Below are 21,486 nucleotides of genomic sequence, written 5' to 3'. Positions count from 1 at the left end.
CAAGTGGTAACGGAGGTGTTGGGCCCGAATCCGCCCCCCCCCCCCCCCCCCCTTAAAACTAAAAGTACTTTGCTGCTCGCATCTTTTACATTTTTTCTTATTATTATATGACTTTACATAGAGAAGGCTCCATGTTATATACCAATTGACTCCATACGTTTGAAGAGGCTGTAAATCTAAATCTCTTTAATTTGCAAGTAGTATTTAGGGACATTCGGCGTTTAAAAAACTACAAAATTACCGCTTGGCAAATGAGCCCATACATCCTTTGGGAAATTTTTAGTTTTAAAAACTACGTCACACAGAACACTTTGAGCTCATAGTTAAAAAAAATGCCCGTACAATATTCAGAGTTGACATTTGTATGACTCGAGCGCCTATGCTACTAGAAGCAAACATCATAAACGATGCTTCGCTTATAGGCACTTGAAGCTAAAGGGTGCCCTCTTACAAATAATGTTTGCTGTCAACCATTCTTTAAATTATTTAGGGCGTAGCAAGAATTAAGAAAGAAAATTCGTTGTAGACTAAGGCAGGACCTGTAATGGCTTTCATAGTCTTGAGATGGCCACAGTTCACTAATCAAGGAAAAAAATGAATAATATTGGTCCTAGTTATTGAGAGTGCGGAAGAGCGCAGCAAGCTAAAGGTCCCTAAACGCCACAGGCTGCTATTCTCTTTGTATACGACTTAAGAGGGCTTCGTTTATAACAGGTTATTATTACACTTTTATGACAGAAACCTTTCCTGAAAATATTAGACCAGTAGAAAAGGTTTTTGATTGGCTTATTTGAGTTGTTTACCCCCTGTCGTGTAACACGAAGTTTTATTTACAATTGGAGGCCACTTGAATTATAGAGGAGCCTGTGAATTTGCGAGGGAAAATGTGCTTGAGTGTACTACGCAGAGAGTTTCGTCTAGTTCAGTTAGGTCTGATTTATCCTGACGCAGCGGATTTCGTTCAATCTCCGGTAAGTTTTATTTTGTTATATACCTGTGAATTCGACGAAATACGGAAAATATTTACTTTAGTGATCATGCTTCGCTGGAATGGAAGTTACGTCAGATAGTGAAACGTCTGTAGCTGTTAAGTCAGGTTTTGTTTTAGACGTCCAAAGCATGTAAGCCATGTTCTTGCATGGACAGAATACGGCGAGATGTCCGTTTTGAGATATATAAACAGGTTGATAGTGGAAACTTTATATAAGTAAACAATGTTTCTAATGCAATATTGTTAATAACCTTGTCCCCAGGCTTATTATGTTATTCGTTTTATTAGCAAATGCCTTTCGGACTATTTTTAACCCGAGTGTCAACTTTTAGTGAGAGCCCAAGAAAAACTTGCAACAGCAGCAACAGAAACAGAACAAGTCTTGGTTGATATTTCCGAAACCCGATCTGTGAGCAGTTTCAAAATGTTTCTGTTGTAAACATTATAGTAATGGCTATTGAAGGGCAATTATGTTCGTAAATTTGCATTGCACAGAGTATTAATGAGGAAACTATTTGAAGAATTTGTCTGAATTACAAGACGAAGGCCTTAGTTTCGTTATTGATAAAATTATTGAAAGATAGCTTGTGGTGTAGGGTTAAAACCGATCGACGTCGATAGGAATATCGACGTGTAAGAGAAGAATATCGAAGAATATCGAAGTGTGTTAACATACTCACCATGCGTAACGTTTGACGTCAAATATGTTTAATGCTAAATGCTAACGAAGTCGCTATGCTTGACGGGCTGCAGTGGATGGGGGTAGAGGGATGAGTGGTCCTGTGCCTCTCTGGTTATAAATTGCTTGAAATTGGCATTAAATTAAATTTGGTTTGTGAAGCACTCACTGAATTTGTATAATACGTGTCGAGATAACATGAAAGTGGCCCATAATGAATGAAATCCTTTCTACAGGTCTATAAAGTATATCACGAGTTCTCTTATTTTTGCGCCCTATCAGGTAAAATTTTAAATATAAGATATAAAGAAATGACGTCAGTTAAGATAGCTCTTTGCTAATGGTGTACTAGGGAATTGCCTTTTTCGTTCCAAAAAGAGGGCCTCAATGGGGTTAGCCCTTAGCCGTAAAACAGCCAAACATTTAGCCGTTAGTCGTAAAAATTGAAAATTTTTAACCGTTAGCTGTAAAAAAAAAATGTGAACTGTAAGAAATTTTATTTTAGTCCCTGGAAAAGCCGATACTCTTAATCGAGCAAACAGGAAATGTTGGAAGTATCTGCCGAATGTGTCATGGCAAGAGTTGACAAGAGTTTTTACAGCTTTGACTGTTGCTCTGTATCTCTATATTTTCAATTCGATTTTCCGAAGACCTTAAATACGTTTCATACCAGTGGAAGCTGATTTTTAAACTTTTTTTAAAACTACGGGTAATTAATTTTTCACACTTAATCTATTAACTGTAACGGAAATAAACCTACCGTTAGCCGAACATCATCGAGACCCTCTAAAAAGAGCGTCCGTGACATCAGTTCACAAGTTCTCTGTTACTGAAAGGGAACATTGCCGTTGAAAAATTTATAAGCTGCTTATTTTGTGGATAGTCGGTCATCGTCTTCACATTGCCTTTCGGAGACAAGTTCGGGACACATACAGGACATCGAGAGAGCTAATCCTTGGCTGAGTCAGCAGAAACAGCATTATTTGGAACTCAACCAGTTATAACTTAGGCACCAGGCATGTGCGTGAGGATGGTGAAGTGGTCTTCATACCAGACGACTCAGAAGCATCACGGGCTATCACAATGGCTTGGTTCCATGAAGCATTGTGGGTAATTTATAACATTGCCTCCGTGGCCGCAAATTTAGTGACCTTAGCTTTTTGGGTGTTGCTTTTCAGTAATAGCAAAATATCTGCTGACACAATTATTTTCCACGGAGTTAACTCCATAGTTATTATTGCCGATACCATGCTAAGTTCAGTTCCCGTCCGCTTGTTTCATGTCATCTATCCAATGCTTTACTGCATATCCTATATCGTGTTTACTCTTATTTACTGGGCGGTCGGTGGAACAAATTCATTTGGGATGCCTTACATTTATCCGATGACTGATTACTCAGGGAGACCAGTTCTCACCGCGGTATCACAACTTTGCCTTTTCTTTATCGGTCTTCCCTTGTTTCAAAGCCTGATGTTTGCTATCTATCGCCTACGAATTTGGATAAAAACAAAGTGTGGAAAATAGAAAGGTTGTTAACACAAAACATTACATTTATTTTGTAAAATTTCAAAAAAGTATAACCATGTTATGTATTATAACTTTAACTCGGAAGTCATCTTTGGTATGAGCCCAGCTATAGCACGGTGCCAGCAGTAGTCATGTAGATGCTATACCTTATTAGAATTGTATTTTTTTTTATAGAAATCATCATTACTTTGCAAGGTTTTTCACCAATGTAGATAAATATATCTTATTAACCACGCGCGAGGGCCGTACTGGGCGAATATTGGCCCGAGGTCTTGACAGTACGGATCGAGCGCAGCGAGGTCCGTACAAAAAAGACCGAGGGCCAATATTCGCCCAGTACGGTCCCGAGCAAGCTTGGTTAATAAGAGATTTATTACACGACTGGAAACTTTGTGTAGTGAGAATTGCTACCTAGAAGATGTCGTGGAAAACAATGTGCGGCAAAACTTTTACGCGCGCTAAAGAAGCTATAATTATTTCTGTGTAAGCCGGGTCATATCATTTTCAAAGCAATAAAAACTCGGAAAAAATTTTTGCAAAAAACAAATCTTGCAAAAATCTTGCGCTAAATCGCCCGGGAATTAGCGCGGGATCATCCGGGACAAAACCCGGTCCGATACTTGGAAAATATCGGCCCTCGCGGGACCGGAAATAAAGTAATCTGATTGGCTGATTTAAGTATTGGCCCTCGGACCGCCTTAGTCGTGTAATAAGTAATACTATAATATACCGATTTCGTGTGGGGTGGACGTTTTGCGGTATAAATAATTATAATTAGTTGACATGTTTACGGTACAGGTACAGTATATCTGTTTTTATCTTTTCCAAGCTGTGTAATAAAAAGGAGTAAAATAAGGGATGTCGAATTTGGTTTAAATATTATTTCTTTATTTGCTTGTTTGATGTTGTTGTTCTTGTTTAAGCATTGTTTTGTTCAACAAAACAATGCTTTAACGAGAGCATCAACATCACGTTGTTGTTGTTGTTGTTGTTGCTGTAATGGTTTGACACGCGCATTATTGTTTACCCTCGGACCCCGGGGGGCACCCTGTGTATTTTTGGGTGGGGGTGTGCCGCTGGGCTTCTGAAACCCTTACCCTTTACCAGACCATCTTCAACTGGTTTTGCAACCCTATACTTGACTAGATATCGAAAATCTTTACCCTATCCCAGACTTGCTTCTTTTTAGAACTGTATCACGATCAGTGTTTTTAAAGGAAAACCATCTGTCAACAACATTGTCACAATGATTTTATTCACGTGTAGGGAAGCCTCTTTCTCTTTTGGGTTTCTATTCCTATTCTGGACTTAATTCTTCATACCTCTTATCAGTTTTTCGGCAAATGATACCCTTTTCTAGACCAAAACTCTTTGATTTCTATACCCTATCCCAGACTAAACTGCTTGAAAACCATACCCTTCACAGCGGCATATACCTATATGGCTCATATATGGGAGTGCTCCCCCCCCCCGGGCCTCGGACGTACATGTAAATTTATTGATATCCCTACGTGCACTGCGGTTCAAGGAACACCCGCTAACGTCCAAGCGCAATCCGCAAGCACAAGCACAAACATAAGTAGTTTGTGCCATGAAGTGAAAACGAACGTCGACATAAGCATAAGCAAAAGCATAAGTACTCGATGTTTACAAGTTAGAAGACCCCGTTCCCGACTCCGTTCTCTCGATAAATATGGCGGCAGAAACTTTCAGGAATCGAGTGCTGTTCTCTGTTCTACTTTTGTGATGAATAAGCGAAAACGACTAAAACATAGTTAGCAGAGTTAGTCTCAGAGTCTCAGAGTTAGTTAGAGTTAGTCTCCTAGGCCTCTACTAACTATGACTAATCAAAGGCTCTATGAGCAAAGTCGTGAATGTGGTATATTATAAACTGATAGCCCAGAATTAGCCAAAATAAATTTTAAATGTCTGCTGACAAACAACATTTTTTGTAATTGTCTATGAAATCTGTTAACATATGTCACAGTTGAGTCATGTTTAAAATTCTAGCTGGTAAGTGATAAATAATCCCATATTCTAACTGAAAACTAACCATCCAGTAGTCCATCGAGGCCTTCTAGCTAAGCAGCTAAGAAGTGAAGATTATTTCAGAGCTTAAAATAATTAATGCTGAGAGAGACACGTATAGTGGTAACAAGATATGAGGTACCTTAAGATGCTGCGAAGCTGGTAATGGAAAGAAGCTAGGGATTTTTTTCCACCAAACTGTTTCACATTTGCTAAAGGGTTCTTTAATTAATAACCAGGTAGCTCAGCCATTTTATACAGGACAGTGGTATTATTCGACATACATTTTTCTCTGTTAAAGAATGGCAGACACTGACAGAAGGCAAATAATTAAAAGAAATTAACAGATGCCTCATACATGTGACTTCTAAGAATTGAAATTGGCAGGAAACAGTAAAGCCAACATAATTTATTATCAATTTAGAGGCGTGATACATGTAACAAATGAAAACTGCTGCTTATTTCCTTTTCTGGTATCTTTACTTGCAACCAAAAAGTTTACTTTACCCCTTTACATGCCACGAAAATCATCAATGCATTTTAATCAGCCTTATTAATTCATTTTTAAATAATCTCTATACATTGCCAGCAATCCTGCAAAGATTTGGTGGCCATGTTGGATTAAAGGATCTGAACCTTAAAGCTTGTTTATCTTTTACTCTTTGTTTTCAGCAGTCAATAACAATAACTCCAAATATTTTATTTTTCAAGCTGTACAGTCTGCTAAAAGTCAATTTATAGAGAGCAGTATTCGCTGTTTGTAAAAAATATATGAGAGTAAATTTGAAATAAAATTCTTTTTCTGATCATGTGTTTCATACAACGTTACGGCAGGAGGATGTTCATTCCAGCCCACACCTCTTGACAGCCTAGCCCCATGCAGAGTTCAGTGATGTGTTGTATTGCAGGATATTGTTTTGGCGAATCTATAAATTAATTCAAAATTCTATGTGCCTTGTTAAAATAAATCTGTAGGACAACACGTACAACAAACCATCTAAGTGTAAGCAATTTGTTATTTATCAGTATGGCATGCAACCAGGTTCCTTTTTGGCTGAGATAAGGGGGGGGGGGGGGGGAGGCATAGGACATGTACAGAAATCGACCTTAAGGTTACTATTGTTATATTAGTGGCTATTACATTTTAGCGCTTTTAGTGAGTTGGGCGAAAATCGCTTAATTTAGTACTTGCTAAAATTTGTCTTGGTCAAATTTCAAGTACCCCGGTACCCCCTTCCCACCCTAATGGAACACAAAAATGGATACTGGTAACTTTGTTCTTTTAGGCAATGCAATTTATATTCATTCAATGTCAAGATATGGTAGTCTTTTTCTTTTACTGAACATTTATTTTCATCTTAGCCATATATTCATCACCAGCCAGTAAAAGCTGGTTTACACGATATATTTACTATTTTTTGAAGTTTTTGGAAAATCCCTATATAGTCGCTAAATCTTGCTCAGGAAAAATCGTTAAAATTAATAGCTGCTAACAATAGTACTCTCTCAGTATTTCTTTGAATGTCTACCCCATAGCACTCAGTGGATGTTGACAAAGCAAAAAATTACCTGAGTGCAATGATACACCCCTGGAGAACTACAATTACCACAGTTGAACTAATATGTCCCTTTTTTGACAGACCATGTGTATGAAGAAAAAATAATTGTAAGGGTTTGATGCATAATACTGTGTTTACAAATGTAGTTTTGCCTTCAAAAGCAGAGCAAATTTATCATTCACATAACATGATAAGGCTTGCTACCTAATGAGCTACGAATGCCAGAGGAAATTTTGATTTAAGTTTAAGTCATGAGATAGATGTACTTGGGAACTTCGTTAACGAGAGTGTGACAACGAATATAAAATATTACGAGATACAAAAACTTGACGAACGTGCAAATGAATGATCGACCGAAAGACAAAGCAAGCCAACTATAGATATCTCTAATTGTTTCCAAACGCATCAGTTTAATCTTGCTGAGTGAGACTAATTTGTAGCGGAAAATACTGCCTTATTTAGGGTGATTTATTACTTACCCACTATTTGATTGCATTTCAATGGAAGATAATTTCATATCCGCGGACTTTCAAAATAAGCTATTGTTCGGCGTGCAAGTTTCTTGCTTCCTTGCATTGGCCATCCTTTCCATTGCATTGTGTGTAAATGTGGATTCGAGCACTGGCCTCACTAGAAAAATTCCTTCCAGAAAGGAAAAAATATTCGTATTCTCCTGATGTACATCCACAAGTTTGCATTACAACTCGGGAAACCAGCCCTTGTACACGTTCGTCCGCCATTTTGAACTTAATTTAAACTTAATATAAAATTGCCAGGTTACCCAGGGAGTTTACACAAATTTAATTGAATTTCTCCAGCAAACCGCTATAAGTCGTTCTTTGCATTCACGACTTAAAAAACGAGGAAAACGAAACATCTTCTTTCGCTACTCGTGCCCGTGTTTGTGCCCATTTGCTTTTGTCTTTGTCTTCCGAACAACCTCGGAAAACTTTTATCAAAATCAACCGCGGCCTCCGCCAATTTGTTCAAGTTCTCAAACGCGGGAGAATGTGGAACATGTGCTTTTATTGGCTAGACACGGCCAAACGTAAACACTTTTCTTGTGCTTAACCCTATTCAGACCGGGGGGGGGGGCATTTGAGGCCCGCGCTGACTTTGATCTTTTATAACTTATTTAAGATTTAACCAAACGCTGCCAAACTTTCTGAGTTTTCCTAAAATTTATCTGGCAACAATTTGGTAAGGTTGGATGATGCGTCAGGAACTTGACATCACCATGGCAACGGCATTTTGACAGGCATGTTTTCCCAAATTTGTAATTTTGCGTGTTTCTGTTAATAAAAATCAACTTAAATGAACCTATTTTTTACATTTTTACGGGTTTAAAGCACCTTTTTATTCATTTTGAGTACTTTGCAGTGATTTTGGGTGGTTTTCTGGCATTTTGGAAAAATTTTGAAATCCAAGATGGCGGATCCAAGATGGCGGCTGTTTTGACATCATGATGTAATTGTCACGTGATGTGACGTCACAATCCCACGTGACATATACCAAAAGAAAGAGTTTCGGACGTACAATACATCCTATAAGTTTCATGGTGATTGCTTCAATATTCTGGAAGTTACATAGGGGGGGGGCTTCCAAAGCCCCCCCCCCCGGTCTGAGAAGGTCCAAAGAAGCCCGGTATGAATAGGGTTAAGCGGAGTTCGTTTTCACACGAACTAAAGCACAAGCGCAGGTATAAAAAAGAAGAAAAATGATCCTTGTGCTTGTGATCGCGCTTGTGCAGTATGCTTGCGTCGAAGCTGTTTTCGAGGAAAAATAATAGCTGTTTTTTGTTGCTTGCGTCATCTAATTGTCCATGATTTTTGACGTGGCCATAGTTACGTCATAAATAAAAGCAGGTCTGATCAAAAAATCGTTATATTTGACGTTATCCTCTCTCCATAAAGTCTGGTTTTCACTAGTGACGACATATCAAAGTTTCCGAACAGGGTGTATGAAAAGCCACTAAGAGTTTGGGTACTCATATTGGAGTACCTAATGGAAATACTTTGTATATCACGACGTCATAAATCACATCGTGTAGAGAGAATTAAATTTATACTCGCTTTCAATTAGATTTAATGTGTGCACTATCAAACATAAGTCCTCGAACAGTGATTTCCGAAGTATTCGTTCGCCGGGACCCAAGATAAAGTTTTGTAATGGAACTTGGTATCCTTTCTAGAGAGGGCATAGGTTTGAGGACCGACAGGTGAGTCGAAGAAATATTTTCTGCGCGGGCCACATTCCAGAGGAGGTCCCCCATGTTTCGCTGTCGAAGTTTCACGCGTTATGTAAATATTTGTATTCAATACAAACTTTAACCCTTACAACAGTCCTCGCACTCTTCGATCGTCAAAACAAACTACATAAAGACCCGGGGTGGGTACTTGACCTAAGTTTAGGTATATTGGTACCGCTGGGGGTTTGAAACCCTGACCCTGCTTAGGACAATACCCCCTATTTTAAGACCCTATTTAGGACAAAGGACAACATCAACAATCATTTACGCTTTATTGTGATTGCGTTCCGTACGCGATGTTTGACGCATTGAAATGTGAAAACACCGATCCCACCAAATAAAATAATGCTTTTTATTGAAGTGAAAGCGAAAGCAATGTAAATACATGGTTGACAGTCTTGCATCCATACCCTGTCAAGAACAGCTTCAGGCCCTGTTTAGGACAGAGGAGCTTGAAATTATATACCCTTTTCAGGGACAGAGGAGTCAAAAACCATACCCTATCCCCGTATAGGCTATATAGGGGAGTGCCCCCCCTCCCCGGGCATAAAGACAAACTTTAACAATGCGAAAATAGAAGCTAATACATTTATAAACTATATGGCGTATACAAGGTCCTTCTGTTCCTTAACCAATACGGTGATCCCCCTTTTTATTTTAAAATTCAAGTCCTCGTTATTAAACAACTCACTAAAAAAGTTTGATCGAAAATCAATGGGCAGTTGTTCATTGTATTTCATAATTAAAATAACTAACATAGTTGTTATCATAATAGCCAAAGTTTGTATTTATTGTTAGTAATGTTTGTTTTTGCTAACGTCATTTGTAGATTTTGCGATATTTTATATATATTAAGGTAGATATATTTAACAATTATTCAACGACACATATACGACACAATTCGAATAACTAGTGGACCAAACATCATTTTTTCGGTAATCGAAGCGACACGCGAAGGCAGTTTATTTCTGAGCCATACAAGCTTACCCATTTTTTTTGTAATATTGCAATATTTGCCGAGTTTTGTTGCGGTAATGTGGTGTTCAGCAACCCCCAATTCCCCCCTCCTTTAGACACGAACATTGTTACTGTTGCGTGACATCGTGACCGTGACTGACATGCTTCTCTGAATAAGATATTCATTTTGTTGCATAAACAAATAGAAGTCAGACAAAGAACCGAGCTGAATTATAACAGAGTGAATCCGCCGAGGAATGTGCTGTAATATTCTTCGCGAGGAGTTTCGTCTGATTCAGTTTCGTTTGCTGTATCCTAACGCAGAGGATTTTGCACAATCTCCAGTAAGTTTGACTCCTTAACACACTACATATTATGATTAGCAGCTCTACATAGGATGCAAACATATTTGCGAGATTATTTCGCATAGACGGACATTGTAGTTCGGATAAGCGAAACGTTTGTTGTACGATTTTGAATTTGGATGATTCCTAGGGCATGAATAATTTACTTGTCATGTAAAATCTATGACTATATGTTCGTGTTGGAGGGATATCGATATTTATCTATCGACAGTTGAATGCAGTAACACTTTATATAAAATAAACATCATGCTTGCAGTTCGCCCAATATTGCAGGTTAAAGATAGACCAGGTTGCGTTTTGTGTTTCGTTTTTTACCGTTATCCGAGAGTCGACATAACAAACTGAAATGTCATTTGCAGTGAAACAAATGTTCAGTTCGATGATAAATGCACCCAAACGTTAAATCGAAAGCAAACCGAAGCCGTTTTTACGTTGATGTAAACAATACGGAAATGCAATATGGTAATTACTGGATCATCGTTACGCAACTGCTAATACAGATTTATTTCTTTGTAATTACGGGAAAGAGGGTTAATTTTTGTTGTTGGATCGTCGTTGTTTTATTGTTTTTGCTGCTTCACAAAGGCTACTTTACTAAGAAAGTCGTATATTTCCACTAAAATCACGCCACTTTGCATTATTAAAAAAAAAAAGGAAACAATGCGCATAGACGTCGAACTAATGTTGCGTTACTGATCAAATAAGCCCGGGTTTTTGTTCGTCTCCAACGCAGCTTCTTACAGCTTTCGATAGTATTTTCGACAGGTATATGCATCAACCAATCAAAACGCGTGCAGTATCTTATTAATTGTATGAAGTGTTGTATTGCTTTACGAAATGAATACAGTTTCCACGTTCTTTGCCGATTTTCTTTACCGATATGGTCACTAAAAGAATGAATAACGCTATCAAACGACAATAAATTTATCATTCGATGCATTTTACCTCTCAAATTTTGGTATAAAGCCTACCTGGGGACTTGCAAATTATGCCTACAAACATCGGTCTGCTTATACACATTACCGTCCGACACTGATTTTGCTGCAAATAATATCCCGCTCATGCGAAGTTGTGTCCGATTCTGTGAAAATCCAGAATTGTGGGTTAGCCGTGTGTTTTAAAGACCATCTCGTATCATCGAAGGCGAAGTTATGCTTTTCTTATGTGTTATTTCAGCAATGAAGCGTTCGGGGGTTTCCAGTTCTCGTAGGTAATTATACAAAACAAATTCAATGGTCGAATGATAAAACAAAAAAATATGGTGATTTGTTAGTTCAATTGTTTGCTTCAGCTTCTATCCACGGCAAATAGTTGATCTGCTTGCCGACCACACGATATTTTTTACAACCTCGTTTAGTTGTTGTTAATTGTTTAACCGATTCCCTTTATCTTGCAGTGGTTTGGCTTACCAGTTGTGCTGTTGTATCGCTTCATCATCGCGGCGTTCTGCAGTGGCTGCATGATTGTAACTGTACTTTTTGACAAGTGGTATATTTGGCTGACTAACTGGAGTTTTCTTTTTGTCGCTCTGTACTTCGTTTGTGCTACCATAGTAACAGCCATCCACTACAAAAGAAAACGTAAGCAGAGAGCTCGAGGAAAGAACGTAACAGACCAGAAGAAGAATGACGAGGGAAACTTGGTTTCAGAAGAAAAATCTGCCGATACTGCAGATTCCAACAGGAATTTGACCAATATGTGCGAGACAGGCTTTAACTTAGGCACCAGGCATGCGTGCGAGGATGGTAAAGTGATTATCGCATCTGACCCCCTTGGGGAGTCACGGGCTATCCCAATGGCCTGGTTCCACGAAGCATTATGGGTAATTTACAACATCGCCTCAGTAGCCGCCATGTTGGTGACGTTAGCTTTCTGGTTGTTGATCTTTAATGGAAATAACAAAATAATCGGTGTCGCGATTATCTCCCACGGAGTTAACTCTATAGTTATGATTGGTGATACCATGCTAAGTTCAATTCCCGTTCGCTTGTTTCATGTTATCTACCCAATGCTTTATTGCATTGCCTATATCGTATTTACAGTGATTTACTGGGCGGCCAGTGGTGGTTTTATTTATCCACAGACTGACTACACAGGACAACCAGTTCTGTCCGCTGTGTCACAGCTTTGCCTTTTCTTTATTGGCATTCCCTTGTGTCAAACCATAATGTTTGGTTTCTATAAGCTACGCGTCTGTATGAAAACCAAGTGTGGTAAATAATAATGTGATTGTTTACACAGACGCAGCCTATTTAGATCGTAAAATTGCAGAAATCTGTGCAAGGTTATCAAGTTAACAATAAACTCAGGGGTCATCCTTGTTAGAAGCCCAAGCACTGAACAGTTGTATATAGAGTACAGAGATGCTTAACAGACATGTTTTACATGTTTTATAAATTGGATAGCAACTTTAAAAACTATCCTGGATGGATATATAATAATGGACTTATTTGCCGTACTCTTTTTTTTTTATTATCAAATATGGGGTTAAATTACTGAATGCTGATTGGCTGAGACAGAGGGCATTTTCTCTTAATTCACGCGGGCGCTTTTGGTAATCAAAAAAGGGCTTTATTACATGATCCTGATAGGCTGAGCGCGCGGCGTCAGCACTCAGTTGGTTTCCCGCCTAAAACGAGTTTTGAAAAAATTTCAGAAACGCAGCGCTTGATCTGAGTTTGATATAAATGCGGTTATTTCATCAAACGTGAAAGAAAATCGGCATGCAGGAATGAGTGGTACCTTGGTGGAATAGAAAGAGGACTTTTCAATCCAATCCGAAAACGCTTTTAGTCTGGACGGCTGGCGTTACACGAAGAATAGAAATTCATGGCGGCCGAGGCTTAACGATAATTTCTTCGTTTTACTTCGCTCCACGCCACCTTATTAGAAACAGAGGCCACATTATCCGCCCGGGAATGGCATAAATTTGTGTTGGTACTTACAGGTTTCGCTGTGGGAAGGAGAATGTCGGGTTTAAGAAGGTATATTGAAGCTCGTTCGGACAACTAGTTGGTAGGGGTTTCACCTTCCACGCGGCAGCAAGCCTCGCAAACAGAGGGGAATAAAATTTAACTGTTTCATTTTTATATGTGAACTGCACATGCTATGTTTTGTTTACTTTTAGTGTAGGCTTTTCTCTTTCTGGACTTACGTTAATTGTTTATGTGGTCATTTTGCTACGAGCGAATATTCTTGCCAACCGGTTACTCGACAGCGAGGCCTTCATAAGTTTTTCTTTCTACAAAATTTTGCCCGTTATGTGATAAACAAGTAATCGCAATGTACCCTCGTGCAATTAATGATTAATTTCACTTGCATTTTTAAAGTTTTCCAAGTTGCCTGCGTCGCTTCGCGACTCGGGCAATTTTGTGAAAACTTTAAAAATGCGCGTGAAATTAAACCTTAATTACATATACTTATCGCACTTTTTTTAGTTCTGTATGAGAGGTTTACTGTTTTGCTGACCATTTGCATGAAAACAGATCATTGGTTTGCTTTTTTCCATCATTTTCAATCAATGTAAAGAAAAAGAAATTTTTCTTTTAGAAATAAAATATCAGGTTTAAATGCTTTTGCCTTTTAATTCGTGTTTGATTGTTTGTTTGTTTGGTCGTTTGTTTGTTTGTCTGTTTAATTTAGCTGCTGCTGTTTATGCCTCGTTTTGTGTTGTTGTTGTTTTTTACATGCAGTGCATGCGCCGCGAGATGAGTATTTTCAATCAAAGACACAAACAAATGTGTGCACAAAATAAAAAAAAAAAAAAAACGTCCGAGGTGGGGAGGCCAATCAAGGTGCGTGTTGCACTTGGACATTAAAATAATTTAAAGAAAAATAATTTAAAGTCAGCGGTGCTTTCTCTGTGCCGTTCTTAAAGAATAGTATTTATATATACAGTCGACTCCCGATAACTCGAACCTTCAAGGGAAATTAAAAATGGTTCGAGTTATCGGGAGTTCGGTTATTGAGAGTTGAAAAAAATGACAAGAAATAAGGAAAAAAGGGTGCGATTTTCCTACTGTACAGTGTACATTAAAATTATAGAGTGGGAAGCAAAGGGAAAATTTTTTGGAACGTAACGTAGAAAAAAGCAGCGAACGTGCGGTCGTCCTGTCGCCTTAAGTTAATGTTGAGGTATAACTGCACAAAAAAACTGTAGCACATATGCGTGGCACTCTGTTTTGGGGGCGTTTCGGGGACGGCTCTAACTCTTGTTCGTTTTTGACTACAGTGTACTTTTTTTTGACTGTCACATTGGCAGACATGGTTCGAGTTATCGGGGTAAAATTATATAGAAAATGACTGAGGGAAACGAAAATTGGTTCGAGTTAGCGGGAGTTTCGAGTTATCGAGGGTTCGAGTTACCGGGGTAAAATTAAGTATGTTGAAGAAATCAGGGAAATCGATTTTGGTTCGGTTAGCGCGAGGTTCGAGTTAGCGAGGGTTCGAGTTATCGGGAGTCGACTGTAATTGAATTTTTCATGGCAACAACATTTGACAAGTGTTTGTTTCCAAAATTTGAATTTTCTTTCCTGTTATAACTTTTACATCTTTTGGCATTCCTTTATGCTATTGATTACTCTTAAACAGTTTTGTGGTGGCATGAAAAGGCAAAAAAAAATTAAGATAACATAATTCCCACGTAAAACGAGAACATATGTTACAACCTGCAATTGTTGTTGTTAAAGTGTAAATATCTCAGTGCAAGTGGTAACGGAGGTGTTGGGCCCCAACCCCCCCCCCCCCCCCCCTCCCCTTAAAACTAAAAGTACTTTGCTGCTCGCATCTTTTACATTTTGTCTTATCATTATATGGCTTTACATAGAGAAGGCTCCATGTTATATACCAATTGACTCCATACGTTTGAAGAGGCTGTAAATCTAAATCTCTTTAATTTGCAAGTAGTATTTAGGGACATTCGGCGTTTAAAAAACTACAAAATTACCGCTTGGCAAATGAGCCCATACATTCTTTGGGAAATTTTTAGTTTTAAAAACTACGTCACACAGAACACTTTGAGCTCATAGTTAAAAAAAATGCCCGTACAATATTCAGAGTTGACATTTGTATGACTCGAGCGCCTATGCTACTAGAAGCAAACATCATAAACAATGCTTCGCTTATAGGCACTTGAAGCTAAAGGGTGCCCTCTTACAAATAATGTTTGCTGTCAACCATTCTTTAACTTATTTACGGCGTAGCAAGAATTAAGAAAGAAAATTCGTTGTAGACTAAGGCAGGACCTGTTATGGCTTTAATAGTCTTGAGATAGCCACAGTTCACTGATCAAGGAAAAAAATGAATAATATTGGTCCTAGTTATTGAGAGTGCGGAAGAGCGCAGCAAGCTAAAGGTCCCTAAACGCCACAGGCTGGTATTCTCTTTGTATACGACTTAAGAAGGCTTCGTTTATAACAGGTTATTATTACACTTTTATGACAGAAACCTTTCCTGAAAATATTAGACCAGTAGAAAAGGATTTTGATTGGCTTATTTGAGTTGTTTACCCCCTGTCGTTTAACACGAAGTTTTATTTACAATTAGAGGCCACTTGAATTATAGAGGAGCCTGTGAATTTGCGAGGGAAAATGTTCTTGAGTGTACTACGCAGAGAGTTTCGTCTAGTTCAGTTAGGTCTGATTTATCCTGACGCAGCGGATTTCGTTCAATCTCCGGTAAGTTTTATTTTGTTATATACCTGTGAATTCGACGAAATATGGAAAATATTTACTTTAGTGATCATGCTTCGCTGGAATGGAAGTTACGTCAGATAGTGAAACGTCTGTAGCTGTTAAGTCAGGTTTTGTTTTAGACGTCCAAAGCATGTAAGCCATGTTCTTGCATGGACAGAATACGGCGAGATGTCCGTTTTGAGATATATAAACAGGTTGATAGTGGAAACTTTATATAAGTAAACAATGTTTCTAATGCAATATTGTTAATAACCTTGTCCCCAGGCTTATTATGTTATTCGTTTTATTAGCAAATGCCTTTCGGACTATTTTTTAACCCGAGTGTCAACTTTTAGTGAGAGCCCAAGAAAAACTTGCAACAGCAGCAACAGAAACAGAACAAGTCTTGGTTGATATTTCCGAAACCCGATCTGTGAGCAGTTTCAAAATGTTTCTGTTGTAAACATTATAGTAATGGCTATTGAAGGGCAATTATGTTCGTAAATTTGCATTGCACAGAGTATTAATGAGGAAACTATTTGAAGAATTTGTCTGAATTACAAGACGAAGGCCTTAGTTTCGTTATTGATAAAATTATTGAAAGATAGCTTGTGGTGTAGGGTTAAAACCGATCGACGTCGATAGGAATATCGACGTGTAAGAGACATTGCCAGAATATCGGGAAGAATATCGAAGTGTGTTAACATACTCACCATGCGTAACGTTTGACGTCAAATATGTTTAATGCTAAATGCTAACGAAGTCGCTATGCTTGACGGGCTGCAGTGGATGGGGGTAGAGGGATGAGTGGTCCTGTGCCTCTCTGGTTATAAATTGCTTGAAATTGGCATTAAATTAAATTTGGTTTGTGAAGCACTCACTGAATTTGTATAATACGTGTCGAGATAACATGAAAGTGGCCCATAATGAATGAAATCCTTTCTACAGGTCTATAAAGTATATCACGAGTTCTCTTATTTTTGCGCCCTATCAGGTAAAACTTCAAATATAAGATATAAAGAAATGACGTCAGTTAAGATAGCTCTTTGCTAATGGCCATGGTGTACTAGGGAATTGCCTTTTTTCGTTCCAAAAAGAGGGCCTCAATGGGGTTAGCCCTTAAGCCGTAAAACAGCCAAACATTTAGCCGATAGGCGTAAAAATTTAAAATTTTTAACTGTTGGCTGTAAAAAAATGTGAACTGTAAGAAATTTTTTTAGTCCCTGGAAAAGCCGATACTCTTAATCGAGGAAACAGGAAGTGTTGGAAGTGTCTGCCGAATGTGTCATGGCAAGAGTTGACAAGAGTTTTGACAGCTTTGACTGTTGTTCTGTATCTCTATATTTTCAATTCGATTTTCCGAAGGACATAAATACGTTTCATACCAGTTGAAGCTGATTTTTAACTCTTTTTTTTAAAACTACGGATAATTAATTTTTCACACTTAATCTATTGACCGTAACGGAAATAAACCTTCCGTTAGCCGAACCCCATTGAGACCCTCTAAAAAGAGCGTACGTGACAACAGTTCGCCAGTTCTCTGTTACTCAAAGAGAACATTGCCGTTGAAAAATTGATAAGCTGCTTATTTTGTGGATAGTCGGTCATCGTCTTCACATTGCCTTTCGGAGAGAAGTTCGGGACACATACAGGACATCGAGAGAGCTAATCTTTGGCTGAGTCAGCAGAAACAGCATTATTTGCTAATAATGTTTTTTTATTGAAAATTACAACTTGTAGCCTAGAATAACCTTTTTAACAGGCCTTTAATCTGCACTCAGAAGCCTCTTTAGAATATCAAATAAGCAATATTTTGTCTCGTACAATAGCTCTTATTGCAGTTCTCAGCGGTTTGACACTTAAATGAAGCGAAAGGGTCATTCTGCATTGTTTAAACCGATATGTTGACCCTTTCGCCTCGTTTGCATACCTTCTCAACAAAATAGTATATTATTGCAGGCTCAACTACAATAAGAGCCATTGAGGAACGCATTTGATTAATTGTATTTTCCTTTCAGTGGTTTGGCTTGCCATTTGTATTGTTGTATCGTTTTGTCATTGCCGCATTTTGCATTGGTTGGATGATCGCAAGAACATTCGATGATGAAAAATGGTATATCTGGCTGAGTAACTGGAGCTTTGTCCTGTTGGCTCTGTACTTCGTTTGTGCTACCATGGTAACGGCCCTGCACTACAGGAGACGAAGTAAGACGGGAGGATACAATCTCAGCAACAAGATGGAGAATGGAATGAATAACGTTGAATCGAAAGGAAAGCAGGACGATACCACAGACCGCGGTGGAAACTCAAATAACAATACAGAAATACGTGAACCGACTTATATCTTAGGAGAAAGACATATGAGTGATGTCAGCACAGTTGCTTGCATTGCTGACACACGTGAGGGTACCCAGGTCACTCAAATGGCTTGGTTTCACAAAGCAATGTGGGTGATTTATAATATGTCAGCATCGGGAAGCCTTATGGTGACCATTGTGTTCTGGATTTTACTATATGATCCAGATAAAGGAATAAGAGGGTTTACTATTGTTTACCACGGATTTAACGCCATAGCAATGATCGTAGATACCATGCTATGTTCAATCCCTGTTCGCTTGTTTCATGTTGTGTACCCGATGCTCAACGGAGCAGTCTATGTTATATTTACAGTCATTTACTGGGCGGTCGGTGGCACCAATTCCTTTGGCATGCCATATATTTACCCTCAGACCGACTACACAGGGAGACCAGTTCTCTCTGTTGTGTCTCAGGTCTGCCTTATGTTTATTGGTGTGCCTTTGTGTCAGTGTTTAATGTTTGGTTTTTATGGCTTGCGGTGTTGGATAAAAACCAAGTGCGGGAAATAGTTATATTTTTTGCTGGAATGGTATTACGAATATCAAGCTAAGGGCAGATGGGAAACGAGCACTGACGCTTTATTTCACTTTGTCTTAGTAGTAACCGTACGTTGCAGTTCGAAATATTAAAAACATCGCAACCTCAAAAATATTAACCAAGGAACAATGTCGCAAAAAGTAAATGAAAGATAACAGAGTTTGAAACAGTGTCCATTGAAACATTGTTACTAAGTAATCCTCCGAATCTCTGTTGCTAGATCTTTTATTATATCTATTATTTAAACACGATCGATGTTAAGGAACTTCATGATTGTGCATGGGGTCGTGTACTAAGTAACTAGTATTTTAATACATACCTATTAAGGATCAACTAGGATTGCAAATATACAATGAATCAAAGTAAAGAATAATAACTTAACTTAAGACAAGTATTCACTACTTATAACATGTAAAATTTAATATCGGACAACCTTCGCATATAAGGGGACTTCCCTGTGAAACCACCGACAAGTTCTTTTTTCGAAAGTCAAAGATTTTGGTGCATGACGTCATATATGAGTCTGAACTTTAGTGACGATGGCTACCAATGAGCACTAAGAAATTTAATAGAAAATATATATTTCATAAGTGAATATTGCGAATATTGTAGATTACGTAGCCGCAGTTGAAACGTGAGGTATGGATACATGCCGGCGACGTAATAAAAAAGGCTAAAAATATATGTAAGGGTTATTTTTAGTTAACGAGGGGATATGTGATTTATTCACCGAGGGCGCAGCCCGGGTGAATAAATCACATATCGCCGGGTATCATGGGCGAGGTATCAACAGTGGCTCAAACAATAAGAAAGATTTTTTTCTTCGCTGTTTTGATGTAGGTGTACTGAAATGTTTTTCCCGACACACATTAACAACAGGGAAAAGGTTCCGAAAAGACGCACTGGGGTTTCCACATTGTTAAATTTTATAATAAACAGGTTATTTTTTTGTTTTTGATACGCCGACCAAAACAATCAATATCTTGCCAAAAAGCTTAACAATAGATTAAAGATTCCGGTACGCATGGGTTTTTTGCCTGTAGTTCCGACAACTTTGTAACCACATTTTACCACTTTACTGCAAATTTGGCGGGTGAGAGAGTCTGCGAAAGAAGTTTTTTTGCGGCAATCAGTTAACTTGGAGAATTGCTATCCTCAAAGAATCTGAGAGGGTTGTTTAGCTTTAACCAGGCGGAAAAAATGGGAAGAAAACGTCGAAGAGGCTAGATATATCATCGTCGAAGATGACAAATTAAAGACTGAGCTGCTGACCAGGAACAGTGAAAGGATCCCGAAGAAACTAAAAAAGGTAACCTTTTGGTGTTTGAATGTTTGGAGTGTGTTAGCAACCGAACGGATTGAACTGCAACGGAATTCTGAAAAAGAGCAAACGTCGAGGCATGAGTACCGGAACGCATTTCTCGTGTTTTCAATTAGCAATTGCTCAGTAGTATTTAAAATGTAACGACAGTCAAGGTAAAAATTAATCATAACGTTATTAAAGTAAAGTTGTGTTTTGTTTGTAATACGAGGCTTGTGCCTTTGCTACGAGGGGAACATTATCGTAATATTCCCCTAGGGGATTATCACTTCAATGATCCCCTGGGGGAATATTAGATATCAGCCCCGCTCTCCCCTGTTACAATCAAAGCCGCCCCCAGCTTTTCAGACAGTTGCTAATTAGCGGGGTTTATTCAATATAATCAGCCTGGAAGAACAAAGGAAAACGAGCCATGTGAAAAATAACAACATTTATCTTGATTATTTCATTTTATATTCAGCTGTACATTTAATAGATTTTTAACTTTTTAACTTTTTATCCTTTTATATGATGTATTTATTTTTATATTGTTATATATTTTTCTTTTTACAGGACCCCTTTGATAACAGTACTCATGTACTGAAGGGTCATCCTGTTTAAAAATTCGTTATTATTATTATTATTATTATTATTATTATTATTATTATTATTATTACGTCAATCTACTTAAACGTAGTATCTTTAGTAAGTATCTTTAGTAAGTTAACAGTTTTATCAGAAATTTGGACATTCGTTTTTGTAGCTTTCAGTTTCATGACTAGTCTCATCTCTAACTGTTAACCCTGTTCAGACCGTAAGTAGTAAGTAGTCTTTTTAATTAATTAATTAATTAATTAATCAATTAATACAATGTAACTTATTGTAGTGTAAGTAATGTAAGTTATTGTATTGTAAGTAATTATCCAGTAAGTGATGTAGGTAATTGTCCCGTAAGCAATGTAAGTAGTTGAACTGTAAGTTTTTTTTTTTTACCTGTGTTTTGCAATAATAAAAAAATCCCTGTTCAGACCTTGTGAGGGGAATGCTTTTCATGCCCACTCCAACTTTAAAAATGTGTAACTTAAAATGATTAAAGGTACAACTGCCAAACTTGGAGACTTTTCCTAAAATTGTACTGGTAGTGTTTTAACGTTACACTAGGGCTAGTTGGCCACCAACTCTCTGTCCTTTATTTCGCAGGCGGAAGGTTTTATTCGCTCAATTTCTTTTTTCGCTAGAGTATGAAGACGATATGTAAGGATCGC

The 21,486-nt window shown here is 38.1% G+C and overlaps 3 protein-coding genes across 4 annotated transcripts; all 3 read left to right on the top strand.

Moving 5' to 3' along the window:
- The first annotated feature begins 884 nt into the window (after window positions 1-884).
- On the top strand, window positions 885-18,898 carry LOC144642952 (protein rolling stone-like). Of its 2 annotated transcripts, XM_078502074.1 has the most exons (3): window positions 15,694-15,772; window positions 15,899-16,029; window positions 18,045-18,898. In XM_078502074.1, exons 2-3 carry the CDS (start codon window positions 15,943-15,945, stop codon window positions 18,891-18,893), a joined length of 936 nt encoding a protein of 311 aa, XP_078358200.1. In that variant the 5' UTR covers window positions 15,694-15,772; window positions 15,899-15,942; the 3' UTR covers window positions 18,894-18,898. The 2 variants fall into 2 exon arrangements, with proteins under 2 accessions (XP_078358201.1, XP_078358200.1); XM_078502075.1 differs by lacking the exons at window positions 15,694-15,772; window positions 15,899-16,029 and adding an exon at window positions 885-971.
- LOC144637949 (protein rolling stone-like) lies at window positions 2,058-3,410 on the top strand. The gene is made up of 2 exons (XM_078497036.1): window positions 2,058-2,062; window positions 2,669-3,410. The coding sequence occupies exons 1-2, from the start codon at window positions 2,058-2,060 to the stop codon at window positions 3,192-3,194; spliced, it is 531 nt and encodes a 176-aa protein (XP_078353162.1). The 3' UTR covers window positions 3,195-3,410.
- On the top strand, window positions 10,205-12,687 carry LOC144642957 (protein rolling stone-like). Its single transcript, XM_078502079.1, has 2 exons — window positions 10,205-10,333; window positions 11,751-12,687. The coding sequence occupies exons 1-2, from the start codon at window positions 10,247-10,249 to the stop codon at window positions 12,573-12,575; spliced, it is 912 nt and encodes a 303-aa protein (XP_078358205.1). The 5' UTR covers window positions 10,205-10,246; the 3' UTR covers window positions 12,576-12,687.
- Window positions 18,899-21,486: the final 2,588 nt, after the last annotated feature.

The sequence above is a fragment of the Oculina patagonica genome, chromosome 2, assembly GCF_052425735.1.
Source record: "Oculina patagonica isolate OP01 chromosome 2, crgOcupat, whole genome shotgun sequence".
Lineage (NCBI taxonomy): Eukaryota > Metazoa > Cnidaria > Anthozoa > Scleractinia > Oculinidae > Oculina > Oculina patagonica.
Note: the sequence above shows the minus strand (reverse complement) of the source record. Positions and strands in the feature narration are given on the sequence as shown.